This window comes from Pelophylax lessonae (genome assembly GCF_965119305.1).
Source record: "Pelophylax lessonae genome assembly, chromosome: 2".
Lineage (NCBI taxonomy): Eukaryota > Metazoa > Chordata > Amphibia > Anura > Ranidae > Pelophylax > Pelophylax lessonae.
In genome coordinates this window covers 382,032,932-382,057,326 of record NC_138769.1, presented here as the reverse complement: position 1 = coordinate 382,057,326, position 24,395 = coordinate 382,032,932, and the positions used below count along the sequence as shown (strand labels likewise).

Genomic DNA, 24,395 nt, shown 5'->3' with positions numbered 1-24,395 from the left:
ATCTGTGTTCTTACTTGAATTTTGCTTTATGTATTTCTTCCAGATCTGTGCAGGTGCTTCCTGTAATAAAGACTGATCATTGCTGCTCTTTCTCCTTGTGCAGGGTGACTGGTACTATATACCTGCCAACCTCAAATATTTCCTGCTGATGGCCTGTAGTGGGTAGACCTGTTGGCAGCGATCCCTGTCCTTACATCAAAATTATTTTCAGTAATAGATTTTTTCTCAGAGAAAAGGTTTAGGGACTGGTCCTGGGAGCTGAGTAGTAGAGTGTGCCAAATGGTGGGTGTGGCTAATTTGCGCTAACAGTGGGAGGGCCTTAAAGGGGCACAGTTAAATAAAAACCCAAGTCTACTTGCTATAGACATGGCACACACATGCCGCAGTCCTTGTACCCACGCGATCCAAATTAATTACTGTGCGAGATCCAAGAGGCCAATACCAACACTAACCATACCACACCAAAAATGAAACACTTCCATTACATATGCTTTTTAGCTTACCTTAGAGCCCCACTCAATGTCTGCCACTCTGCATATTACTGGCGCCTGCATAGGTGCACTCTCTAGGTGGTGGTATCTTTAACAGACCACCCTGGCATCACAATCAAGATGGCCGCACCCAGGAGTAATCTAAGGGGTTTTGGATGTCTACACAAGGGAGGAGGTTACAGGTAAAGGACATGCCTAAAATATGGTAAATGCACATATAATCTAAGATTTCCATTGAAATGGATAGTATAGAGACAGGGTCCCTTTAAGCATCTCACAGCTGCAATAATAATTGTTCAATTTCATCAAGCACTATGTCTTAGTTTGTGTAACCCTTGCCAAAAGCAGAATCACTAAAAATTCAACTTCCATTATGACTAATGAAGATCATTCCATGCTTTTCCAAAAGTGCTACTGAAACTCAAATCACCAAACAGAACCTCTATATGGTATTTCCATCCAGTGGTAATTAGGGTCGAAAATGTTTAGAGTGTAGCAAAGCACTAACACATGTAAGCTCAATTCTGATAAGCCAAAAACTTTATGTAGGGTAGAAAATATTTAGCATGCAGCAAAACACTAAAAACAGGTTAGCTCAATTCTGATAAGCCAACAACTTTATGTGAATGAATAGGAGAGGGGAGTAAAGATGAATGAGAGGAGGTGGCAAGGGGCTGCTGGCATTCATTTATCAAAGGAAGTAACAACTTTACTTGTCTATTCCCTTGTAGGCAACCACTGACAGGAGACTGTCGTCTGACTTGGTACCTTCACACATAACCAGTTATTTGGAATCAGAGGTAGCCGAGATTGTATTTTCTCCTTGGCCCTTGCTCCTGGAGGGCCCATATAGTCACAACCAAATGTTCTCTACATCACTATTACCTTGATCAACTTTGTGGATAAATCATGTCTCCTGGAGGGGACATACTCTGCAAAGTGGGGGTAATATAGACCTTTGTGTGGGAATATTAACCTAGAGGTGTTTATGAGGGCTGAGTTTTTAGGTATAGCAGATAACAGGTTTGCACCTTTGCTAAAACAAGTTATTGGTTATCTTAAGTCTGTAGCACTGAGTACAGGCCTGAAGCTCAGGAGCTCATATCTTTCACCCAGGCCCCGTTGCGTAAAACTATGCCCCTGGATAGAACAATCCACTAAGGCTCCATGTACACGGGACGTTGTTAAAAGTCCCTTTGAATGCTGGAATTTTTAGGACGTTTGAAACTTCCGTTAGGTCGTGTTTGTACCCGCGTTTAGCGGGCCTTTGCGTTTAGAACCGTTCCTAGAGGTCAAAAAAATGATTCCCCTTTAAAATGGAAAAACGCGAACGCTAAACGCGTTTTTGCGTTTGAAACGCCGGGAAACACACGTTCGAATGCAAATAATTGCGTTCCAAAAAACGTCCCTGAACTCAACTGCCTGCAAATGACTGTAAACGACCCTGTGTACATGGACAGATAAGATAACATAGAGGTGGGTTCAGGGGCTTCTGAAAAAAAATGCCCAACTGCTCCTAAACGGCCATTTACAACGTCCCGTGTACATGGAGCCTAAATGTGACATATAGGAATATAAGGAGCAAAGTTCTGAAATGTTTATTAGAGGTAGCAATATAAAATCAATTTCACTGGATCTAGCATCATATATGTCTACTACAGTGCCTCAACTTTGCTAGACAAACCGTGGATAAGCATTTTAGGTAGAAGAATTCATTGGTTGGATTTTCTGAGCTACAAAAAAAAAAATGTAAATAAGGTGCAATCACTATTGTGTCCGGCTGAAATAATTCACCACCAAAAGATCTCTTAAGGTGTATTGTTCTCCAAACAGTTCATTCAAATGTGCATGTTTAAGTTGAGCACTTTCAAATGTTCAGCCACTACCTGACTGACATCTAAAGTCTATAGAGAGCTTTTAAGAATCCATTTTCTACAATGCTTCATAAAATTGTGGTAATTCATTTTCTATATCACATTCTTTTACAGAAAGTAAGACGGGGAACACTGTGGTTTTGCTTGGGTTAAAAGGTGCCTATAATACATGAACAATGTTATCAGAATCACGTCAGATGCAAAAAGGAAGGTATCTTCAAGCAATGCATGCCTTTCGCCTTGCCTCCTGTGCGCTGGCATTACACTAATTTGGTTTTCCCTTAGGAGAGGATTATGAATCTGCTTCTACAATAGTTGACTTCTTTCATGCAGCATTAGCTTGACACTGCTGCTGCTAGCTCCAAGCCTTGTGCAGCCGAGTCATACAAGGACAACCTCCTCGCTCCAAAAGCTTATTACAGCAACATCTCACATCCAGGGCTCCAAGCGTTTATTCCATTACATGAAAAAAACATGACTGTGTAATGCAAACCCTCTTCAAAACATTTTAACAACTTAATTAACACCTTGATTTAAACACCCCAGATGAAAATAAACTTCATGAATCACAAAAAAGTAAATAAAGGCAGCACAGACATTTATGAAAATAAAAGCCAACTTCCAACTGCATTCTCTCCTCCAGCCAGAAAGTCAGAAGCTCCCCAATCCCATTTCGTTGCTGCTGCCATCTTCTTCCAGATACTGTGTCTCCTTGCTTTGCCCACTAGGCGGTCATGGATGATATCACTCCTATGCATGTACATTGGAGTTACATTATCTCAGCATCCAGCTCCATTCCCAGTATTTTACAGATGCTGGCAAAGGGCCGAGACTTCACACCATACTGCTGATGAGCCGCAAGCATAGCACAGATAATTAAAATTTGTTAGCAGACAAGTAAAATGGTTTCTTTTGGCAGCAAAAAATTATTGTTGCCAATTTTTAGTTAATGGGGTTTAGAAAGTTCTCATACTGTCAAATAATGGGACAGGGGAAAGTATACAGCCAGGCAGGTTCAAGTATGGAGAAAGCCATGTTGGCTGCCAACTGCTACATGATTATCCCAATTCCTACTGATTTGGACAAGCATCCCATTGGAGTCATTATGTCAATGACTGCTTTACACAATTGCATTTTGGCTAAGGAAAGAATATGAGTAGATTTAAAGGCTCAGATTTACCTGCTTGGAAAAGGTAGGTTCCATTGAATCACCGTTCTCATCATCAATCTGTGGTAATGCACATTACTTGGTGCAATGCAGTGCCATTTATTCTGAATGGCACCCCAAGCACCTTGCCTAGCCATGAGTTGAACTGTACCACAATGCAAGGTAACTCACTGCGCACTAGTGCGTTGTGTTACAGAAAAACTGAATTTTTGTAAAATCTTACCGTAAAATTCCTTTCTCTGAGTCCTTCGACAGTCGCCGCCCACTCACAAGTCTTCACCAATGGGTATTGACCTTTGCTCCGCAGGAGTAGCTAGGCACAAGATTTGTTAGTAACAAAAGCTTTTAGCATAGACACACCCCTAGGGGCTGTCCCACTAGTCAATACCTCCCTGCACCAGCATTCCCAACTCAGTTTGGTAGCATAGCAGTAAGAGTACACAAAACCCCAAAAGAGGGGCGGGGGGCGGCGACTGTCGGAGGACTCAGAGAAAGGAATTTTACGGTAAGATTTTACAAAAATTCAGTTTTCTCTTACGTCCTCCGACAGTCGCTGCCCACTCACAAGTCTTCACCAATGGGATGTCCCAAAGCAGTGTAGACATGAGGGGTGGGAGACGCAGCCGCAGAAGAGCAACGCAGCACCCACAGCAGAGAAGGAACCTTACACACCGTAAGAGAACCAGCTGGGCAACAGGAAAGTGCTCAACAGGAGCAAAAACCCAGGAAAACAAGTAACCCAGGGGTGAAACACCCCCACAGCCAAAGACCCATAAACAAGGGTCCCTATAGCACTGCCGCACAGAGAACTTGCGGCCAAAAGGAAGGCATCGGCTGATGCCCAAACACCCATCTTATAAAAAGTGGAGAAGGTGTGCACGGACGCCCAAGTCGCATCCTTGCACACCTGGGCCACCAAGGCCCGAAGCCGGAAGGCCCAAGACGTACTCAGAGATCAGGTACAGTGCGCCTTAACAGAGAAGGGTGGAACCCGTTCCTGCAAGTATAGGCCAGAACAATGGACTGTCAGATCCATTTGGCAACGGTCGCCGCAGACGGCGCCATGCCCTTCCGAGGACCCTCAGGAAGGACAAGGAGGAAATCCGACTCGCGAAAAGAAATAGTGGACGACAGGGGGAACCCCGAGCGTCCTGACAACATCCAAGGAAAGCAAAGCAACCCCCTAGGATGCACGGGCTTCGCACAGAGCGAAGGCACGACAATGTCCTCACCAAGGTGAAAGCCAGAGCCACCGTAGGGAGTAAGGACGGGTGAGGTCGCAAGACCACCTTACCCTTGTGAACCACCGAGTAGGGAGAACGGCAGGACAATGCCGCCAACTCTGACACCCTGCGAGCCGAAATGATCGCCATTAAAAAAAAAGGCAATCTTATCAGACAGCAGAGGCAAACGATATCCCCTTGAAGCGGTCAAAGGGGACACGCTGCAACACGGACAGAACCAAGTCCGAGTCCCACGGAGGTAAGGGCCCCCTCCGAGGAGGGGCCAAAAGACGCACACCTCGGACAAAGGTGCGAATGAGAAATGAGACGCCATAGGGCGCCGAAAAAGAACAGCCAGTGCAGAAACCTGGTCTGTTATCGTGGCCAGCGCCAAACGCTGGACCACACCAGTCTGAAGGAAAGCCAACACTCTCGACACCGAGCATGAGCGAGGGGAGAACCCCCTGGACACATACCAGGCAAAGTACGCTTTTCAAGCACGGTAAGAAACGTTACCAGACAAGGCTTTTCAGCCGTGAGTAGAGAAGGAAGGACCTCAGGGGAGAGACACCCGTCCACAGTACCTGGCTTCCAACAGCCAGGACGTTACAGCCAGCGACTGTAAAGCAGGAAGGAAGATCGGTCAACGAGACAGAAGGGCTTCCTGCAGTGGCAGGCGCCACGGAGGCACGACAGCCAGATGAACGGTGTCCGTGTGCCAGGACCGGCGAGGCCAGTCCGGTGCCATCAGAAACACCACGTGCGGTTTTCAGGCCAACCTGTGAAGGAGCCTGGATCGCAACTGAAGTGGAGGAAAGGCATACATCATCCGATACTGATGCCAAGGTGCCACCAACGCATCCGAGGCGGCCGCCCGAGGATCGCGCGTGCTTGCCACAAACCTTTCCCCCAGGTTGTTCAGCCGAGACGCGAAACAGATCCACATCCGGGGATCCATACCTCGCACTCAGCATCTGAAAGATTTCCGGGTATAGACCAATCCCCCTGGTCCAGGGTCTGGCGGCTCAGATAATCGACCTGCCAGTTCCCCACCCCCGGAATGTGAACTGTCGTGAACGCCGGGACGTGAGTTCCGGCCCAGGACAGAATGTCGGTCACTTCCCGGGCCGCTCGGGCACACCTGGTGCCCCCTTGGTGGTCGACGTAAGCCACCGCGGTGGCATTGTCCGTCTGAACCCGAACCATACGGCCCTGAAGTCGTTCCGACCACTGGAGAAGGCAAAGCTGCATCGCTCCCAGGTCCAGAATGCTGATCGGAAGGGAGGATCCCTCCTCCTACCAAGTTCCCTGGGCAAACAGGTTGCCCAGAACACCACCCCAGCCCGAAAGACTGGCAGCCGTGGTGATCACCGTCCATAGCAACGGACGAAAAGAAATACCCCCCGACACTGGAGCCACCACAGAAGATCTCTTCTGGATCGGCGCTCAACGAAACCCTCAGATCCCAAGACTGAGGACGCATTTTCCACTTGGCCAGAATCTCCACTTGGGGAGACTGCGTGTGAAACCCGATCAAAGGGAATCACCTCGAAGGCCGAGACCACTAACCCCAGGCACCGCAGACAGGTCCTGAGTGAGAAGGAACGGGTGTCCCGAAGGGACCTGACCTCATCCTGAAGAGTCCGGAGTTCTCCCTCCGGCAGGAACACTCTAGCATGAGCAGAGTCCAGAACCATTCCCCGATAGGGAAAGCGAAACGAAGGAGACAGCGTCGACTTCGGAACGGTGATGGTCCAACCGAACTCCTGAAGCACCTGTCCTGTAGTGGACAGGACATTCAGCAGGCTCTGACTGACACTCGATCTAAACAGGAGATCATCCAGATAACCCAAGACCGCAACGCACTGGGCTCTCAACAGGCCCAGAACAGGTGCCAGCACTTTGGTAAGAACCCGTGGAGTCGAAGCGAGACCGAAAGGCAACGCCACGAACCGGCAACGGTCCTCCATAATGGCGAACCGAAGGCACCTCTGGCGACCTTCGAAAATGGGGATGCGCAGGCATGCATCCTACAGGTCGACAAAGGCCAGGAATCCTCCCAGGCTCAGGGCAACCCCACCGAGCGCAGGGATTCCATGCAAAACTCCCGAACATGCACGAAGCGGTTCAGAGCTTATAAGTCCAGGATCGGACATTGCCCTCCTTACTGGGCACAGTGAGCAAATCGGAGTAAAAAACCCCCGAAACCTGTCCCGGTGAGGCACCGGGACCACCACCCCCTGGGCCAGGAGATCCTGCATGCGCCCAGACGACAGCGAAGAATTGAGGAAAAAACCATTCCGATCTTTTATCTCGTTCGAACGATTTCCTGAACCCACCTGTCCCAAGGCGGGACAGCCAAGGCTGGAGGAAAAAACGCACAAACGTTCCCCCACCCCAGAAGCGGGTGAGGGCGTCCCTTCAGGCAGAAACGGAATGGGGCGCAGAGCCGGCGCAGCCGGACTCTCACTACCCGCCCAGGGCTCCTTCAGGCCACCTTGGCCTTTCGAAGGGTCTTCCCTTGGACTGCGACTTAAAGGCCCGAAAAAGACCCCCGAGAGGGTCCAAATGCGGGGCCCCGCTCGCCGCGAAAGGACGTGTTCTTCGGATTCTGGGGCAACAGAGTGCCCTTGCCCCCAGTGACTCCATTCACCAGAGTATCCAAAACCTCGCCAAAAAAGGTGAGACCCAGCACAGAGAAAATCATCCACCGTTTTCCGTGACAATTGGTCAGTCGACCAACACTTCAGCCAGATCATTCGACGGTAGGCACCGCGACACTAGACAGGCGTGCAGCGAAAAGGGCCTATGCAAGGCCGCATCGCAAAAGTACCTGACCCCCGGATGGAGGAGGACTACCATAGCCAGCGCAGCTGGCGGTGCAGCAGCAGACACAAGGGTGCACCAGAGCCCCTCAGTCCAGGCGGCCCCCGCTTGAGCCACCATGACAGAAGCGAAATAGGTTCGAGCATAGAGCCCGCCACCATATAAGCATGGCGGGCAAGAGACTCCAACCTCCCGTCCGTAGGATCCCGGGAAAACCGGGGTATCCTCAGTGGAAACCAGGGTAACCCTGGCCAACACGGCCCCAGCGTGATCCACCTGGGGTGCCACACACAAGCGCTCCTCCGTGGAGGGCGCAACAGGGTAAATCAGTGTAAAATGACCAGGCACCGTAAAGGGCCCTTTTTTTATTTTTTTTTATTGCGCCATTGTTCAATCACAGCGTGATGAAATGCAGCAGGGCAGGGAAAAAACCTGCGCCAACTAGCGGGTTCTATGCATCCTAAAGGATGATCTTTTATGGGAGGGAGCAGCACATCCATGAGCGCAAGCTCTTCAGGCGAGCCTGGGGGAGACGTATCAACCCCTACAACCTCTGCCTCCCCTTCAGACCCCAAAAGGTCCAGAGATGAGCGAGACCCTGAAAAGGGCAAGCCAGTCACAGCAGCCACATCACCATCTGAAACAGAGGAGATAGAGAACCTGGCCCGCTACTAAGCAGAAAGTTCAGCCATCCGCACCCCCATCCATGACACCAAAAATGTCACTACAGCGGCCAAGTAAGGCACAGCGGGGGTTCAGCGGACCCAGGGTCCCCCACCAGGCTGGGGAAACCAGCTATCCTGAGAATCCATGTCAACAAACAAGTGCGGAATAAAAAAGTACTGGTCCTTTAAGCGCCGCGGCGAGCGCAGCCCACCGCAAAGCCCACAACAAGCACTGATCCCCACAGGGGCAGAAAACAGCTGAATTAGGAAGGATAGCCCAGAAAGGTGGAGAGATCACCTGCAGAGCTCGCAGAGCGTTGCCACTGATCGCTGTTCCAGAGATAGGCTGAACTATAACACTGCTGCCGGCTCAGGGAAAATGGCTTCCCATAGGAATCAATGGAGGCTTCTAGAAAATGGCCGCCGACATGTGCTCGGATCGAGCGGCCCGCCACACACCAAAAAATGGCGGCGATCGGCGCCAAAAGCACCGCACTGCAACCCTGTACAAGGCCCAGGGTGAAGCCAACATGTCACTCACAGTGAAAATGGCGGACCGCGCGGCGCTCAGCCGTAGCGGTCGCCGCACATACATGTCTGCACTCAGAACACACAAGGTGACATATGAGAGAGAGGGGTCCCCACCTCACTACAGTGAATAAACATTAACCCCGCAGGGATACATCAGGGAGCCCACTACACAGACATGAGGGGACACACAGTACAGCATACTGACACCCCAGACAGAGGCCCCCACATAGAAAAGGTGCTTACCGTACCGGATGGCGTGGGGTAGCCTCCATAAACGGAAAACCGCTGTCCTCATATGACAGGGAGTGCCGTAGCCGGGACGCAGGCAGCACAAAACCGCAGAAAGCGTCCAGTGAGGTAGCCACCTCACAGGCTGATTCCCTGCAGCGAGCAGGGATGGGTCGTTCACAATGCCAGGGCGAACCATAGCCGAACGCTCGATGGCAGGCTGGGGATCCATCTGACCCTCAGCCCTGGAGACCCAGGGCGGCCAGTCCGAGACCCAGCTCCGCATGATGTTTCTTCATCCGAAGATCCCTATCTAAGAGCTGGTAAAATAACAGCTAGGAAAGTAAAGAAAAAACACTTTGAAATAAAATCAAAAGAAGGGTAGAAGGCTGAGACTGAAGCCCCAGCACAGGAAAGCCTGCTACTCCTAAGCTAGGCAAGATCAAACTGAGTTGGGAATGCTGGTGCAGGGAGGTATTGACTAGTGGGACAGCCCCTAGGGGTGTGTCTATGCTAAAAGCTTTTGTTACTAACAAATCTTGTGCCTAGCTACTCCTGCGGAGCAAAGGTCAATACCCATTGGTGAAGACTTGTGAGTGGACGGCGACTGTCGGAGGACGTAAGAGAAATTGTACCTTTCTTTTGGGTGCATTAGACAGTCTATTCAATTAAATGGGCTGTCCTGAGTCTTGACACAACCCATGTTCCCTCATCTTGTTTCCATATTGCATTAGATATTAGACCCATACACGCTACTAATTAATTGACTAATTAATTAATCGACTAATTCCTCAACTACTATTAATTGAAGAGTGGTGTCAAACATCAGAAGGACATCAGCCACCTTTCATAGCTTCCCCAAATACCAGAGCTAAATATCACTGTATCACTGGAGAAAGTTCCACAGCCCAGAGCAAGAAATCAATGTTTACATTCATGAAAATTCAAAGACCTGGAGGTTTTTCATCAGGAATAATGTAAAATATCCCCATATACCAATTGGGACTTTCATGATGGCATTCTATAAAGGTCGTGAGTGGTTCTGAAAACTAGCCCTACTCCTCATTAGGTTCTTGATAATATATGGTTAGGAATCTCCATTATTTAGCCAATCCCTTCCCATTGGTGTGTAATATATAGACACGCATAAAGACATTTTACACCAAACCCATGTACAAAAAAACTGTGTAATTGTCTTTTAACTGCTGAACAATCAAGGTCTATTTGTACTACTCACAAAAATAATGTACACCGTTGTTGTTTGAAAAGATTCATATTAAAATATTTCCAAGGTGTGTAAGAACCCAGCTTGATAACTCCGGAATCCAAGATACAGCAAAAACTGCACTCTTTCCAAGACTCTTGCGGTGAAGTTAAATTTTTAATGATGGAGATTTTCTCTTGGCTTCTGCAGTGCCAGCTTTTAATACAGCCGGCATGGTGCAGATATACATTCTGCTGCTGGCAGAGTCAACAGAAGTACAGCCAGACCACATTGGCTGACCAGCAGGATCAATTGAAACTTTGCATCCAGGTAATTATATGTGATCACGGGTTATACAATAAAATTCTGAAGTCTGGTATTAGCCTTTAATGTTATTACAAAGATGATATACAGCTGTTTGGTTTAAGTATGTATTTCTATATGTTTTCTCTAGCTGCCAGAATAATTGGATCTGACACCGATTCTGGTCCAGATATTAACAAAATACATTACTGCATCTACACAATGCGTACAGACTGCAAGTCAGTTGCTGCATTCAAGTGTTTAGTCATTACAAAGCAGGCAAAGAGTACCAAAGGCTCTAGTCATTATAGAATGTTTGACCATGTTGCTGCTATGAAATGGTTTACCAGGGTTATGGCTAAAGATATCATAATATGCTATAACCTCGGTATTGTTTTTTACAGCCGGCATTTCTCATGAAATCGTTCCAAGCGGCTCATGAGCGACTGGAACTTTTTCAGGTGCAGCAGGAGGGGATGCCCCCCCCCCCTTCCCACCTCCTCACCCGAGAAACACCTGATCGGATCAAAAGCAAACTGCATAGGTGTAAACTGAGCCCTATGTTAGCAATACACATAATACTTTTTGGATGAGAATATTCCTACAAAAAATCTTTGTACATTCACTGAATGAAAGAATATCGTTTGAAAAATTGACTTGCTTTTAACATAAAGTTTTAAAATGAATGTAATTTCTGAACGCAAACCACATAAAACTGTCTGAAAATTCCTTTGACCGAGAAGTTTTCTATCCTGCTCCTTCGAATTTTCCTGCCATTGATCGAAAACGAATGTTGATTTGACTAACGATTAGAAAATTGAACAAACTTTCTTACAATGAAAATTTTTTTGAAGGAAGACCTGTTTTTGTATGGCCAGCATAAGTGACAGCAGGAGCAGGGAGCTTTTATCAACCCCCCTGCCTATGACAAGGGAGTTTGTCATACATAATATATACATAATTTGCAAAACAGTATAATTTTTTTTTTCTTTAAATAAATTTTTTTTTTATCTCCGAGTCTGATGATATTTACCAGATTCAACCTCTAATAGTATATCTCTTCTGTCTGTTATTCTCAGAGTGGATTAGAGCTTTTGCTCCCTAACCATATAGTTGATTATTTATATTTACCACTGCATAGAGATATTTAAGAATAAATTGCCTTCTTTTTTTAAACTTTACATACTGTATTAACAAAATTATACACCACACTTTAAGGTTATTATCCGAGTAATTAAAACAATAATCAGTCAACGAATTGATTATGAATATAATCGTTAGTCGCAGCTATAGTTAGAATGGCCAAGTCAAAGCCCAGACCTATTGAGAATCTGTGGCAAGACTTGAAAACTGCTCTTCACTGACGCTCTCCATCCAATCTGACAGAGTTTGAGCTATTTTGCAAAGCAGAATGGGCAAAAATGTCATTCTGTAGATGTGCAAAGCTGGTAGAGACATCCCCAAAAAGACTTGCAGCTGTAATTGCAACAAAAGGTGGTTCTACAAAGTATTGACTCAGAGGGGCTGAACACAAATGCACGCCACACTTTTCACTTATTTATAAAAAAAAAATTAAAAACCATTTATCATTTTCCTTCCACTTCACAATTACGGGCCACTTTGTGTTGGTCTATCACATAATATACCCAATAAAATACATATCCTTTTCTGATTGTAACATGACAAAATGTGATAAATTTCAAGGGGTATGAATACTTTTTCAAGGCACTGTAAATAATGACATTGCATGGTGGTACCATTATATTAATATCAAGAATGCTTAAAAAAGAGACACCACATTATATACGGACTGCAAAACTGTAAATATGAACACGGTGAACAATCTTTCTATAGCAGCGATCTCCAAAATACAGCCCTCAAGCTGTTGCAGAACTAAACGTCCCATGAGGAATTGTAAAACTGACATTCACAGACATGACTTGGCATGATGGGAGTTGTAGTTCCTGAAAAACTTGGAGGGCCATAGTTTGGAGACCCCTGCTCTAAAGAAAGCAACCTTTTGTTTTAGTAAAAACTAAATTTCAAATACAATTGATAAAGTTTTGATGATGAATCGTTTTAGACGACAAAGCTACCTACATTTATTAATGATTACTAGAAACTAAAATGATATGCTTTTATGTTTCAGCAAGCAAAAACAGGCTATGTGCTGTAGCCTTAAATTTCAATTAAAGCTTAGATTTTTGAACATGGCACGGTGACAACAGCGAACGGCAGCCAAGACAATGAAGCTGGGAAAACAACAGGCTCCTGTTACCACTTCAAGTCTGCACTAAGAGCCTTCTACTTTCAACAGAAGGAGAGATTTAAACTTGAGCAAGAATCACAGACAGACATATCATGAGGCATTTTAGAAAAAGAGGAATCAGCTACCTTGTAAATAATCTGCCAAGTCTCCTCCATTGCAGTACTGTTGAGAAAAAACAAAATGTTAAACTGGTTTTTATGGCTTGCACAATGTTCTAATTTTCTGGCCAAGAATATGGCATTTTTTGGTAAATATGTTTTTAAAGTTCTCTAGCTGCTTTGTACATGATGTTAGCCAACCTACTGCTCTTGTAAACATAGGACATGAGGTATACAGAGAAGTAAAAACAGGGAGAGAAATGAATAGGGTAGTAAGACAGCTGCTGCAAACAATCAAAAACAAAGTTTAAAGCAAAAATGTAGCCAAACTGCTTAAAGCAACGATGTCACTTCTCTAAAAAAAAAAAAAAAAAGCCAGCTGTCCCCTGAAATAGAAAGAGTTGAATACTTACCTCTCCGGCGGGCGGTGGATGAAAGCTTTGCTGACTTCATGAGCTCCAGGCACCACTTCTAGACACTTCTGGATGTGCTGGATAGTGTCTTCTTTTGGGCAACATGGCTCCCCCCTCTGTTCCCTACATAACTATCCCTACAGAACTAGAGGTGAAAGCAGTGTTTCTCAACCGTTTTCAGTCAAGGCACCCTTTAAAATTATAGACAATCTCAAAGCACCCTTTATGGACAGACTCAAGGTGCCCTATTGTAAAATGTAAAAAACTGTTCATATAGATTTACATAATGCAGCAACATCCACGTGTAGGACAATCAATGTTAGAGGCGATTTATTCTTATTGCAAATAGAGTTTGTCACACTGGTACTGACTAGTATTCCAGTGTTTCTCTTCTCCCTCAGTCAGCTAATGTCCCCCAAGTGCTTAGGGAGAGGGGCACAGGAGGGTTGAGGCAACAGGCATCTTTCTTAATAACTGATGACGTCAGGATGCCAGTGTCTAGAAAGTCGTAATGGTGCATAATAGAGACCCGTAGCTTTGTATAACTAAAAGGCAGGCTTGATCCACCTGCTGGCTTTTATTCGATTTTTGATATTTTTTTAGCCATTTTGCCAAGACACCCCTGAAAAAACCTCAAGGCACCCCAGTGTGCCTGGGCACCCTGGTTGAAAAAGGCTGGGTTAAAGTATATATTGCCACTACACTGTGGATCTACAAATTATCACCCAAAAGTTTATTAAAGAGGTCACATTACAAGAGAAAAAATAAAGAATTGCAATTTTTCAGGGTCACACGACCCCTTTATCAGGCATATGATGGTCTACATAACTAGAGGACACAGCGACTGGCAGGAAGAAACATAACGCTAAGGCCTCATGTACACTGCTGCTGATAAACTGATGTTTAGGAGCAGTTGGGCCTTGTTTTTCAGCAGCCCATGAACTCTCCTCTATGTTATCCTATCTGTCCATGTACACAGACGTTTATAGTCCTCTAGAGCAGTGTTTCTTAACTCCGGTCCTCAAGGCACACTAACAGGCCAGATTTTAAGTATTACCTTGGGGAGATGCAGACTAGAATACTGCAATCACTGAGCAGCAAATGATTTCACCTGCGATGTATTTCAGTTTTCTTGCAAACCTGGCCTGTTAGTGTGCCTTGAGGACTGGAGTTGAGAAACACTGCTCTAGAGAGGCAGTTGAGTTTAGTGGCATTTTTTTTAAAAGTAAAAAAATGCATTTCAACAGAGGTTTATTGGTTTATGAAATGCCAAATGCTTGTAGCAGCATGCAAACGTGTCTAAACGCGGCAACCCACATTTATAAGCATTTTGTTTATAGGTGTTTTTAATGGGGATACATTTCTGACCATTTCACAATATAAAAACACTTCAAAACCTTATAAACGCACATAAACACAGCATGTAAACACGGCAAAACAAACATTTTTAACCATCGGTTACTAGCTGTCAATTTCCAGCCTTCAGGAGAGGTTTTCAAATATCCCATGTACATAAAGCCTAAACAGTAAGCAAGAGGAGCAAAGAATTCACTCAACAACCACCCAAGAGTTAAACATTCCGTTTTTTTGGGGGGTTTTGCAGGGGCAGCTGGCTGGATATTTTTCTTACAGATGTGACAGGGATGCTTTAAAGCAGTTGTAAACCTCAGACAATGTGTACTTGTCTCAATTAAGAGCACTAAGTGTCATTTCTGTCTGCAGTTTTGTTCATCTGCTATAAGCATCAATCACTTCTGACAGGTGAGGGACCTCCAGCTGATTGCTTTGGGCACCCTGCAGTTAATATCTTGTACTGCCCCCTTTGGCAAGTATCACAGCTTGTAAACGCTTTTTGTAGCCAGACAAGAGTCTTTCAATTCTTGTTTGAGGTATCTTTGCCCATTCTTCCTTACAAAAGTCTTCCAGGTTCTTTGAGAATTCTGGGCTGTCTGTCACGCACTGCTCTTTTAAGCTCTATCCATAGATTATGTTGAGGTCAGGAGATTGTGAAGGCCATGGCAAAACCTACAGTTTACGCCTCTTGATGTAATCCCCCGTGGATTTCGAGGTGTGTTTAGGATCATTATCCATTTGTAGAAGACATCCTCTCTTTAACTTCAGCTTTTTCACAGATGGCATCAAGTTACAAGTCAAATTTGCTGAAATTTTATGGAATCCATTTTTCCTTCTACTAGTGAGATGTTCCCTGTGCCACTGGCTGCAATACAACCCCAAAGCATGATTGATCCACCCCCATGCTTAACAGTTGGACAGAGGTTCTTTTCATTAAATTCTGTGCCTCTTCTTCTCCAAAACGTACCTTTGCTCATTCCGGCCAAAAAGTTCAATTTTAACCTCATCAGTCCACAGAACTTGTTTCCAAAATGCATCAGGCTTGTCTATATGTTCATTTGCAAAGTTCAAACGCTGATTCTTGTGGTGAGGACGTAGAAGAGGTTTTCTTCTGATGACTCTTCCATGAAGACCATATTTGTACAAGTATCTCTTTATAGTGGAATAGTGTACCACAACTCCAGTGCCTGCCAGATCTTTCTGGAGGGATCGTGCAGTCAAACGCGGGTTTTGAATTGTTTTTCTCACAATCCTGCAAGCTTTTCTGTCTAATATTTTTCTTGGTCTTCCAGATCTTGCTTTAACTTCCACTGTTCCTGATGACTGCCATTTCTTAATTACATGCTAAACAGAGGATAATGACATCTGAAAATGCTTTGCTATCTTCTTATAGCCTTCTCCAGCTTTGTGAGCGTCAACAATTTTCAGTTTCAGTTTTCTAGACAACTGCTTAGGAGATCCCATGGTGCTGATTGTTGGGGCAAGGTCAGATGAGTCTGGGCATTTAAAACCTTTGAGATTGACATCACCTGGTCTTCCCAGACGATGATTGAGAACAATCCATGACACTGGCAGGTCTCAGTCTTGGAAAGGGGGCAGTTCATGCTATAAATTCTGCAGGGTGTCCAAACTTTTGCAGATGCCAATTTTTTTGTTTTCTGTCATTTTGAAAGTGTCAATAATGGAAATAAAATCTAACATTTGTTGACATATTATAAGAATGTCTAATCTCTAATTTGATGCCTTTTGGAGATTTTTCCATCTTTCCTTGGCTTCTTTATGCACATTAATACAAATTTTTACCTGGGGTGCCCAAACTTTCGATCCCCACTGTGTGTGTGTGTGTGTGTGTATATATATATTGTGACAGGAAGTCAGGTAAATCTGTGGATGTAGTCACAGACAGGAGATACATTTCCACCTGGTTTAGAAAATTCACCAATTACTATAGGGTGTCGGCTGCAGAGATAGCCAGCAGGAAGTTGAAAACCATTCAGCTGTTCGGAATGAGGAAATGAAGGCCTCTATAATTTGTCCAAAGGAAGTCTAAGGATTGCTGCCTCCTGACACTGTGTGAAGCTGGGGAGAGGAGGACAGTCACATGTGTACCTCCCGACGCCATGTGGGCAGGGGAGAAGGAATGCCCCCTGAAAGCTGTGTGAGCATGGGGAAGCCCTCCTGAAGCGATGAGCGCTGAGGAGGGTAAAAAAGTGTGAAGACTTCTCAAGGTGAGAAAATGAACTATTTCTATGTGGAAGAAGTAAATGAACTGTTTGCTATGTGAAGAGACAAACAAAGGAATGGTTGCTATGTGAAGAGACAAACAAAGGGACAGGTTCAATGGACATTTGTTGTGTGAAGAGATAAAACATGGACTATTGAGAGTCTGCTGTATGATCAGCCAAGTCTGCCCAACAGTAGGTTGGGGACAGACTTCATTAGATAGGTTCCTGTATGTGAGAAGGTAGCCGCCCACAGTGGCAAGGATTTATTTTGTGTTTTATTTTTTTGATGTTTTTGATGCTTGCACTTGTGTGAAGAAAATAGCAAGAATAAACAAACTGTTTTGTTTGCAACCACTTCTCGGCTATCTCCCTGTGTAACGAATCCCCCCAAGGGGTCATCCACGCCCGCCATCGAGCTAATCGCCCACAATATATATATATATACACATACACTTATACATACACACATTTACATACATATATATACACACACACACACACCTTTATTCATTTAAATCCCTATTTTACTTGTCAAAATATTGGTAATTATTTAAAGCTAAATTTGTCAGGCACAGCACTTCAAGATACTGCAACCAAAACAAAAGCACCTTCCCTATGCGATGGTTCCATAAATAAGACAACTTCTGGTCTATTGTGGATAGTCATATGTCAGGGTAAATGTATTGTCAAGGATGGAGTGATCTGATCAAGTGTGAATTTGGTTACTTTTTGAGGAAATTGGTAGTGGAAATATGTGATTGTAAGAAGTAGACCACAAGTTAGGGAAATATTAATGTATACATTCTTAAAGCTGAACTCTGGGTAATTTTTTCTCCATGCAGTAGGACTGTACCTGCACTGCAGTGTTAATTTAGTCGACTAAAACTGACTAAAACGTTTTCGTCGACTAACACAATTCAGATGACTAAAATACGACTAAAACTAAAATGGCATTTTAGTCAAAAGACTATAACTAAAACTAAATCGAAATTTGCTGCCAAAAATTAACACTGGTGCATGCTCAAAGCATAAATAATAACATATTAGATTTTTTCACTCCAGGACCAGCAGTAGTATATAATGAGTTTGGAAATTGTAGAGAAATGCTTAAATAATGCATTACAAATTACAATTGAACTACACCCATTTGATTATAGATGACTAAAATGAGTTTTAGTCGACTAAAATGTAGGGCGTTTTAGTCGACTAAAATATACTGGAGTTTTAGTCGACTAAATACGACTAAAACTAAAACACTTGCAGAAGACTAAAATGGGACTAAAACTAAAATGCCATTTTAGTCCTAAGACTAAGACTAAAACTTAATTGAAATTTGCTGCCAAAATTAACACTGCTGCACTGTACAGGTTAACTGCTCATTTTCATCTAGGGGATTGGGGAGCCGAGATATACTCACCTAATCCTCCGATCCACTCAGCGCAAGACCTGTCTCTGCTGTGCACCTCCTCAACAACCCCCCCCAATATAGTGGTTTCGGGAGATGGAAAGTTCCTGACGTCATCATGCCTATAGACTAGCTCTGGACATGAGGACGTCAGGAATAGTCCACCAACAGACATGGGGAGCGCTGTTTTCCTGGTGGTTGAAGGATCGGTTGAGTATTGGCTCCGTGTTTATCCCTAGACAAAATGAGCAGTTAACCTATGCAGTGCAGGCACAGCCCCACTGCATGGGGGAAAAATGTTTTGGCCGGAGTTGTGCTTTGATCTAACAGAAACATGCAGGACACTGCAGAGTATGATAGCGTTATAGAAGCCTGGGATGCAGGCACTTAAGGCCTTAAAGGTTGCACATAGGCTTAGGGGCATTCAAATTGTATAACACATGAACGCTCCTTGAAGATGCAGCAAGAAGGATTTTTTTTAATGCACTGCACCTAAGGTGCACAGGTGTGAACAAGGCTTAAAAGGGGTTGTGAACCTTTTTTTTTTTCATAAAAATAACAAACATGTTATACTTACCTGCTCTGTGCAAAGGTTGTGCACAGAGCAGCCCAGATCCTCTTCTTTTGGGCTCCCCCTCCACCCCCCCCCGCACTCCAGGCCCCACCTCTTCATTGGGTGCCCCCACAGAATGCCGCTTTCTCCTGGGGGCGTGCACGCTCTGGCCCCAATTAGGCCACAGGGAAGCCGATCCACAGGGCCGGCACCCGCGATTGCTCCCTGTGGTGAAAGAACGACGGTCTGCTGTTGTAAACACAGCAGACCGTTGTTCTCTCTGGAATGTCTGTGTTCCTCCTATTTAGGATCACAGGTCTCTGTGTGGATTCCACAAGTCCCTTCCCATACAGTTAGAAAGCACTCCCCTAGGCTCACACTTAACACTTTGATCGCCCCTGTATTAATCCCTTCCCTGCCAGTGTCATTATTACAGTAACAGTGTATATTTGTAGCACTGATTACTGAAGTAATGTCACTGGTCCCCCCAAAAGTGTCAAAAATGTCAGTTTGGGGTCCGATCTGTCCCCCGCAATGTTGCAGCCCCACTAAAAAACGCTGATCGCCGCCATTACTATTAAAAAAATAAAAATAAAAATGACATAAACCTTTCCCCTAGTTTGTAGAAGCGATAACTTTTGCACAAATCCAATTAAAATACGCTTGTTGGGATTTTTTTTACCAAAAATATGTAGCAGAATAAAATTGGCCTAAAAGGATGAAAAAATTAGATTTTTAAATATTTTTTTTGGGAATGTTATATAACAGAAAGTGTTTTTTTTTTTTTTTTTTTTTTTAGAATTGTCATTTTTTTTTGTTTATAGCGCAATAAATAAAAAATTGCACAGGTGATCAAATACCACCAAAATAAAGCTCTATTTATAAAGGACATCAATTTTTTTAGGGTACAGCGTTGCACGACTGCGCAACTGTCTGTTAATGTAACGCAGTGCCAAATCGCAAAAAATGGTCTGGTCATTAGGTGATAAATCCTTCTGGGGCTGAAGTGGTTAAAGGTTTGTGCAAGCATCTCCATATTCACTTTGGCACCTGCTTAGTATCTTCAGGATTTCAAAATTAGTCCTTTTATATTGCTCTTCTTTCAATGCATGATATTTTACTAGTGCAGCTGAAGCCTTGATAAACCATAATAAAGCCTTAATCTCTATATGTCTGAATACAATAAAAAATACATTACCTCCATGACCAAGAAAACAGAGTTGGGCAGTTCCTGAAAAACAAAAACAAGCTAGAATGTAAAAATACATAGCGTAAAATGCACACTATAAACGGCAATGAGAAGGAACAAAAAGATCACCTTGTAATCAATACTCAGGTAAAGAGTGATTCCAGTCAGTAACCTACAAACACTGGAACTGCAAGCACCTATGGTAAAAATAGCACTGAATAGCGGCACCCCGTGTTGCCTGCGAGCACCTGTTTGTTGTATTGCATTATAACTTGCAATAGGAACATCTCACGGCAAATCCGAATATTACGAAATTGGTAACCACCTTTTATAATGCACTGCAATTTGCCTCCTCCTATGGGAAATGGCATGTTTACTCCCGTGATCTTACCAATGAGGATTGGGAAAAGGTTACTCAAACTTACTTGCAAGATGTTATTAGTATGGCTGATAAGTTTACACTTATCAAATGCATTATACTTCTGCTAAACTCAATCACATGGGGTTGACGGAACAAGCCTGCTGTCCTCGATGTGGGGAAGTTTCTGCTAACGTTTTAGTCTTGTCCCCATTCATCCCCTTTCGGGGTTGAATTGTTTGATATGCTGACACCCAATCTTGGTCTGCAAGCTCCAAAAATTCCAGAGGTTTGCCTACATGGTGTTATTATGTTACACTTACTTGTAACCATATTAGGTTTTGTTTGATATTTTTGTTATGCCAAAAAAGCGATTTTGCTGCATTAGAAGGGTCCAGCTCCGCCCACATCGCCATATGTGTACCACCTGATAAACCCATTTACAAGGGACGTGCTTTTTCTAAAAAAATTACTAAAATATGGCAACCTTGGCTAGAAAATTTGTTTTTTCAAATGGCGAAAACGGCCTCTACTCAATCATCTCTTTAAATGGGTCAGATACGAGTCGGCTAGCTGGGTTTGAAGAGAGCACTATGTGTGAGAGTGTGATGATTGTTCTATATGTGCTGGTTATGTTGCTTTGCCTTTTCTTTTTGTTATATGGCTTATACAGATTGCCCATGTGTATTGTGCAGTTGATTCCGATTATCTTGAACGGTTGTAATGTGATATTTTATGGATAGCAGAATATGTGTTATCCTGTTTCTTACCATTACGGGGCTCTGCATAGCAGCCATTAATGCCATCAATCTGGCTTAGATGGCAATTGTTTTGCTTTGTTTTGTATGTTGAATTACAAAAAAACTCCACTTTTGTTGAGAAAAAAAAAAGCATTCCATTCTGGGTGATCTCTGTACATTGCAAGGATTATAACAACCTTTGTTGCAGATTCCTACTGTTTGTTATTCTGAAGAAATCACTGTTCCTCTGTGTCTCTGTGCAGAGTGAGTCTAATGGGAGTGGTTTCATAATTATTAATCAGCTGTGCAGCTGCAGAGCACTTAGGAAATCTGCTGGGCCTGCATCCCTTTCAACATGTTCCTATTGGGAGTATTTCACCTAAAACAACATTTTTGTCGCAGGAGATGCCTGAAATCTGACTTGTATCTTAGTGCAGACTTCTGGGAAAATTGGTGAGCCAATCACACAAGCAGGAAATGATGTTTCTGGGGTGTGGTCAGTAAACATTCTGTGTACAGAACAACTCCAGGTAGCCATATTGCATTGCAATTTCAGAAAATTACACAGCTGCAGATTGAAAAGGAAAGGTAATTTTTAAAACATTCAACTACAATATGAATTGTGTCGCAATTGTATACGATATATTATTTTCCCCCCACAAAAGTGGAGTTACTCTTTAAATAAACCGCTTAAAAAAAAAAAAAAAAAAGATAACTTGCAATAAATATTTAAAAGGAGTTTGCGTGGTATGTGCAAAAATGGCTCAAACCCACAAGTGTGCTTACCAGACCCCAGACAACAAAAGGAGGAAAGGAACACAGGAATTAAATGGACTATAAAAATTGTCTGTTCCACAAATAAAAATGATGTAGGTACTACAGAGGTTAAAACGTGAACAAAATGTAAGAGTTAGTAGACTCGGTACGAGATTATTAGCACAACCGTTTCATCTTTTAGCAAGTACAGTAATCTGACCACAAGCAATGCAGTCAATGTATGACATGTAAATGAAAGTTTCGGCATGTTATGCTAAAACTTCTCTTCTGCTGTTCTAGCATTCCTGGAAAGGTGCTTTCTAGGAAAGTCAATCTTTATGACATAAACCAAGTTGAACAGGTCTGGCCTCTAGCACAAGGCAGTTCAGATTACAGTCATAAAGGCTTATTTTGTTACCACCCCTCGCAGCTGGATGGCCATGACCCTGGGAAATCATGGGACACAGTTTGCTGAAATGCTAAAAGACTGCAGCTTTAGTTAAAGTTGGCAGCAGTGATTATAAAATGCCAAAGGTGACATTCACATATTACAGCAATGACTTCTTACTGTACATGATGTGCACTCACTAAATAAAAAGTTCAAGCGCTTCTCTAAAGCATTAACATTTACCCAAAACCCATAATTATAGTAAAAGCCTGAGCGGAATCCAGTGTCTGTCTATACATTATTAGAAAGTACAGTCAAATCTTTTCACTTTAATACGGTCAAGTAGGAGATATGCATATTTGCCATAGGCTCCTTTCACACGGAGCGGACCGTATTGCAATCCGCTCCGGCACTTTTTTTTTTTTTTCAAGGACACAGATGACATTTGTGTCATCCGGTCCATATGTCCGCATATCATCCCATCTGTTTGCGGATGATATATGGACATAATGCATGTCTATGTGATTGCGGATGACACCGCTGACATCCGATTTTCCTTCCTTTCCATTTTTTAAACGGAAGAAAAATAGGGTTCTGTTCCGTTCCAAAAAACGGAACAGAACTGAAAGGACGCGAACCGGATGTCAGCGGATTTGTCATCCGCTGACATCCACAATCCCATTGACATGCATTATGTCCGTATATCACCCACAAACGGAAGGGGTGATATACGGACATACGGAACGCCCGTGTGAAAGGGGCCATAGCTTTAAAATCATTACCCAAAATACTGGAACAGATCAAGGAGCACAAAAAATAATTTAAAGCCTGGAAATGTTAAAGCTAAACTCCACAAATGGTCCAGCTTAGGCTAATCGAAATTTGTCATCTAGCCTCCAGAACAGCCATTCTAAACCTTTTCAACACAGAGGAACCCATGAAATAACTTTCTGGTTTCAGGGAACCCCTGCTAATATTTATTATATCTACCAGTCATAATACATTAGATTGGTGGTCAGTGAGAAGAACGCTCCTTACACTTGTGGTCATTGGGAAGAATTACTCCCTTACAGATAGCTAAAAAGATCAATGGTGTCAGTGGGAAATTATCTGAGAGGCAGAAATTGCTTCTTGCTCAAGGAATCCCTAGCATCCTCTGAAGGAACCCTAGTTGAGAAACCCTGCTCCAGAGGGATGCTAGGGATACAGAGATTTAAGTCTGCCATAGACAGATCAAAATTCATCCAGTTCAGCAGGCACCGTCTATGGGCAGGCTGGTTGTACTGAAGTTGATCGATGGATCAAATTCAGAGGGATGCTAGGGATACAGAGATTTAAGTCTGCCATAGACAGATCAAAATTCATAGAGTTCAGCAGGCACCATCTATGGGCAGGCTGGTTGTACTGAATTCGATCCATCGATTAACTTCAGTACAACCAGCCTGTCGGTTTTTTCTCACCCAATCACTGCCGGCGGCTATAGCCACCAGCAGTGATCACTGTATTCTGCCAGTTGGGAAGCCTCCTTGCGTTCTCTGCCAGAATAACAGCAGAGTTCTTGATGGGGAAATCAAAAAATTTTCTTTACTTCAACCCGTGGCTAAAGGAAAGAAAATTGCATAATATATAGCTTGTTTACATATAGTCAGCGCTTGTGTCTTTCAGGTGCTGCACAAGTGACTTGCCCTCTCTATACTAACTCAAGGGGGGTCACTCATACAGCACCTCTGCCATTCAGAAAGTCTTGCATTTCTTTTCATTGAATACAAGGAATTCTATGATTGGATGAGGTGGAGAGGTGGGGAGGACGATGTCACAATCTCTGCCTCATCCAATAAGAGGACACCTCCTATTCATTGAAAAGAAAATACAAGATGTTCACCAAATGGCAGAAGTGCTGAGTGAACAGTTGTATTCAGTATACAGGGAGTAAGTTCCTCCAGCAGCATCTAGAAGAGACCAGCTTCGACTGTATGCAGCATAGGCTACTACAGTGAATTTATACAGCCCCCAGCATGTGGGGTCAGCATATGAGGACATTGACGGACACAGCTCCTGATTCTTAACCATTGAGTTATACTGCCCCCTACTGGAGTAGGACACTAGGCAGGAGAAAGCTTGACTACGACTATGAG

At 43.9% G+C, this 24,395-nt stretch overlaps 1 protein-coding gene across 2 annotated transcripts in view; it reads right to left on the bottom strand.

The window, feature by feature from the left end:
• Positions 1 to 24,395, bottom strand: part of ULK2 (unc-51 like autophagy activating kinase 2) — a 197,199-nt gene that overhangs the window by 85,227 nt on the left and 87,577 nt on the right. For both annotated transcript variants that reach the window (XM_082247019.1, XM_082247018.1), the window contains exons 4-5: positions 20,028 to 20,060; positions 12,908 to 12,944 (exon numbers count right to left, since the gene is read on the bottom strand). In XM_082247019.1, the coding sequence (XP_082103145.1) occupies positions 12,908 to 12,944; positions 20,028 to 20,060 (70 nt within the window). The remainder of the gene's footprint in view (positions 1 to 12,907; positions 12,945 to 20,027; positions 20,061 to 24,395) is intronic.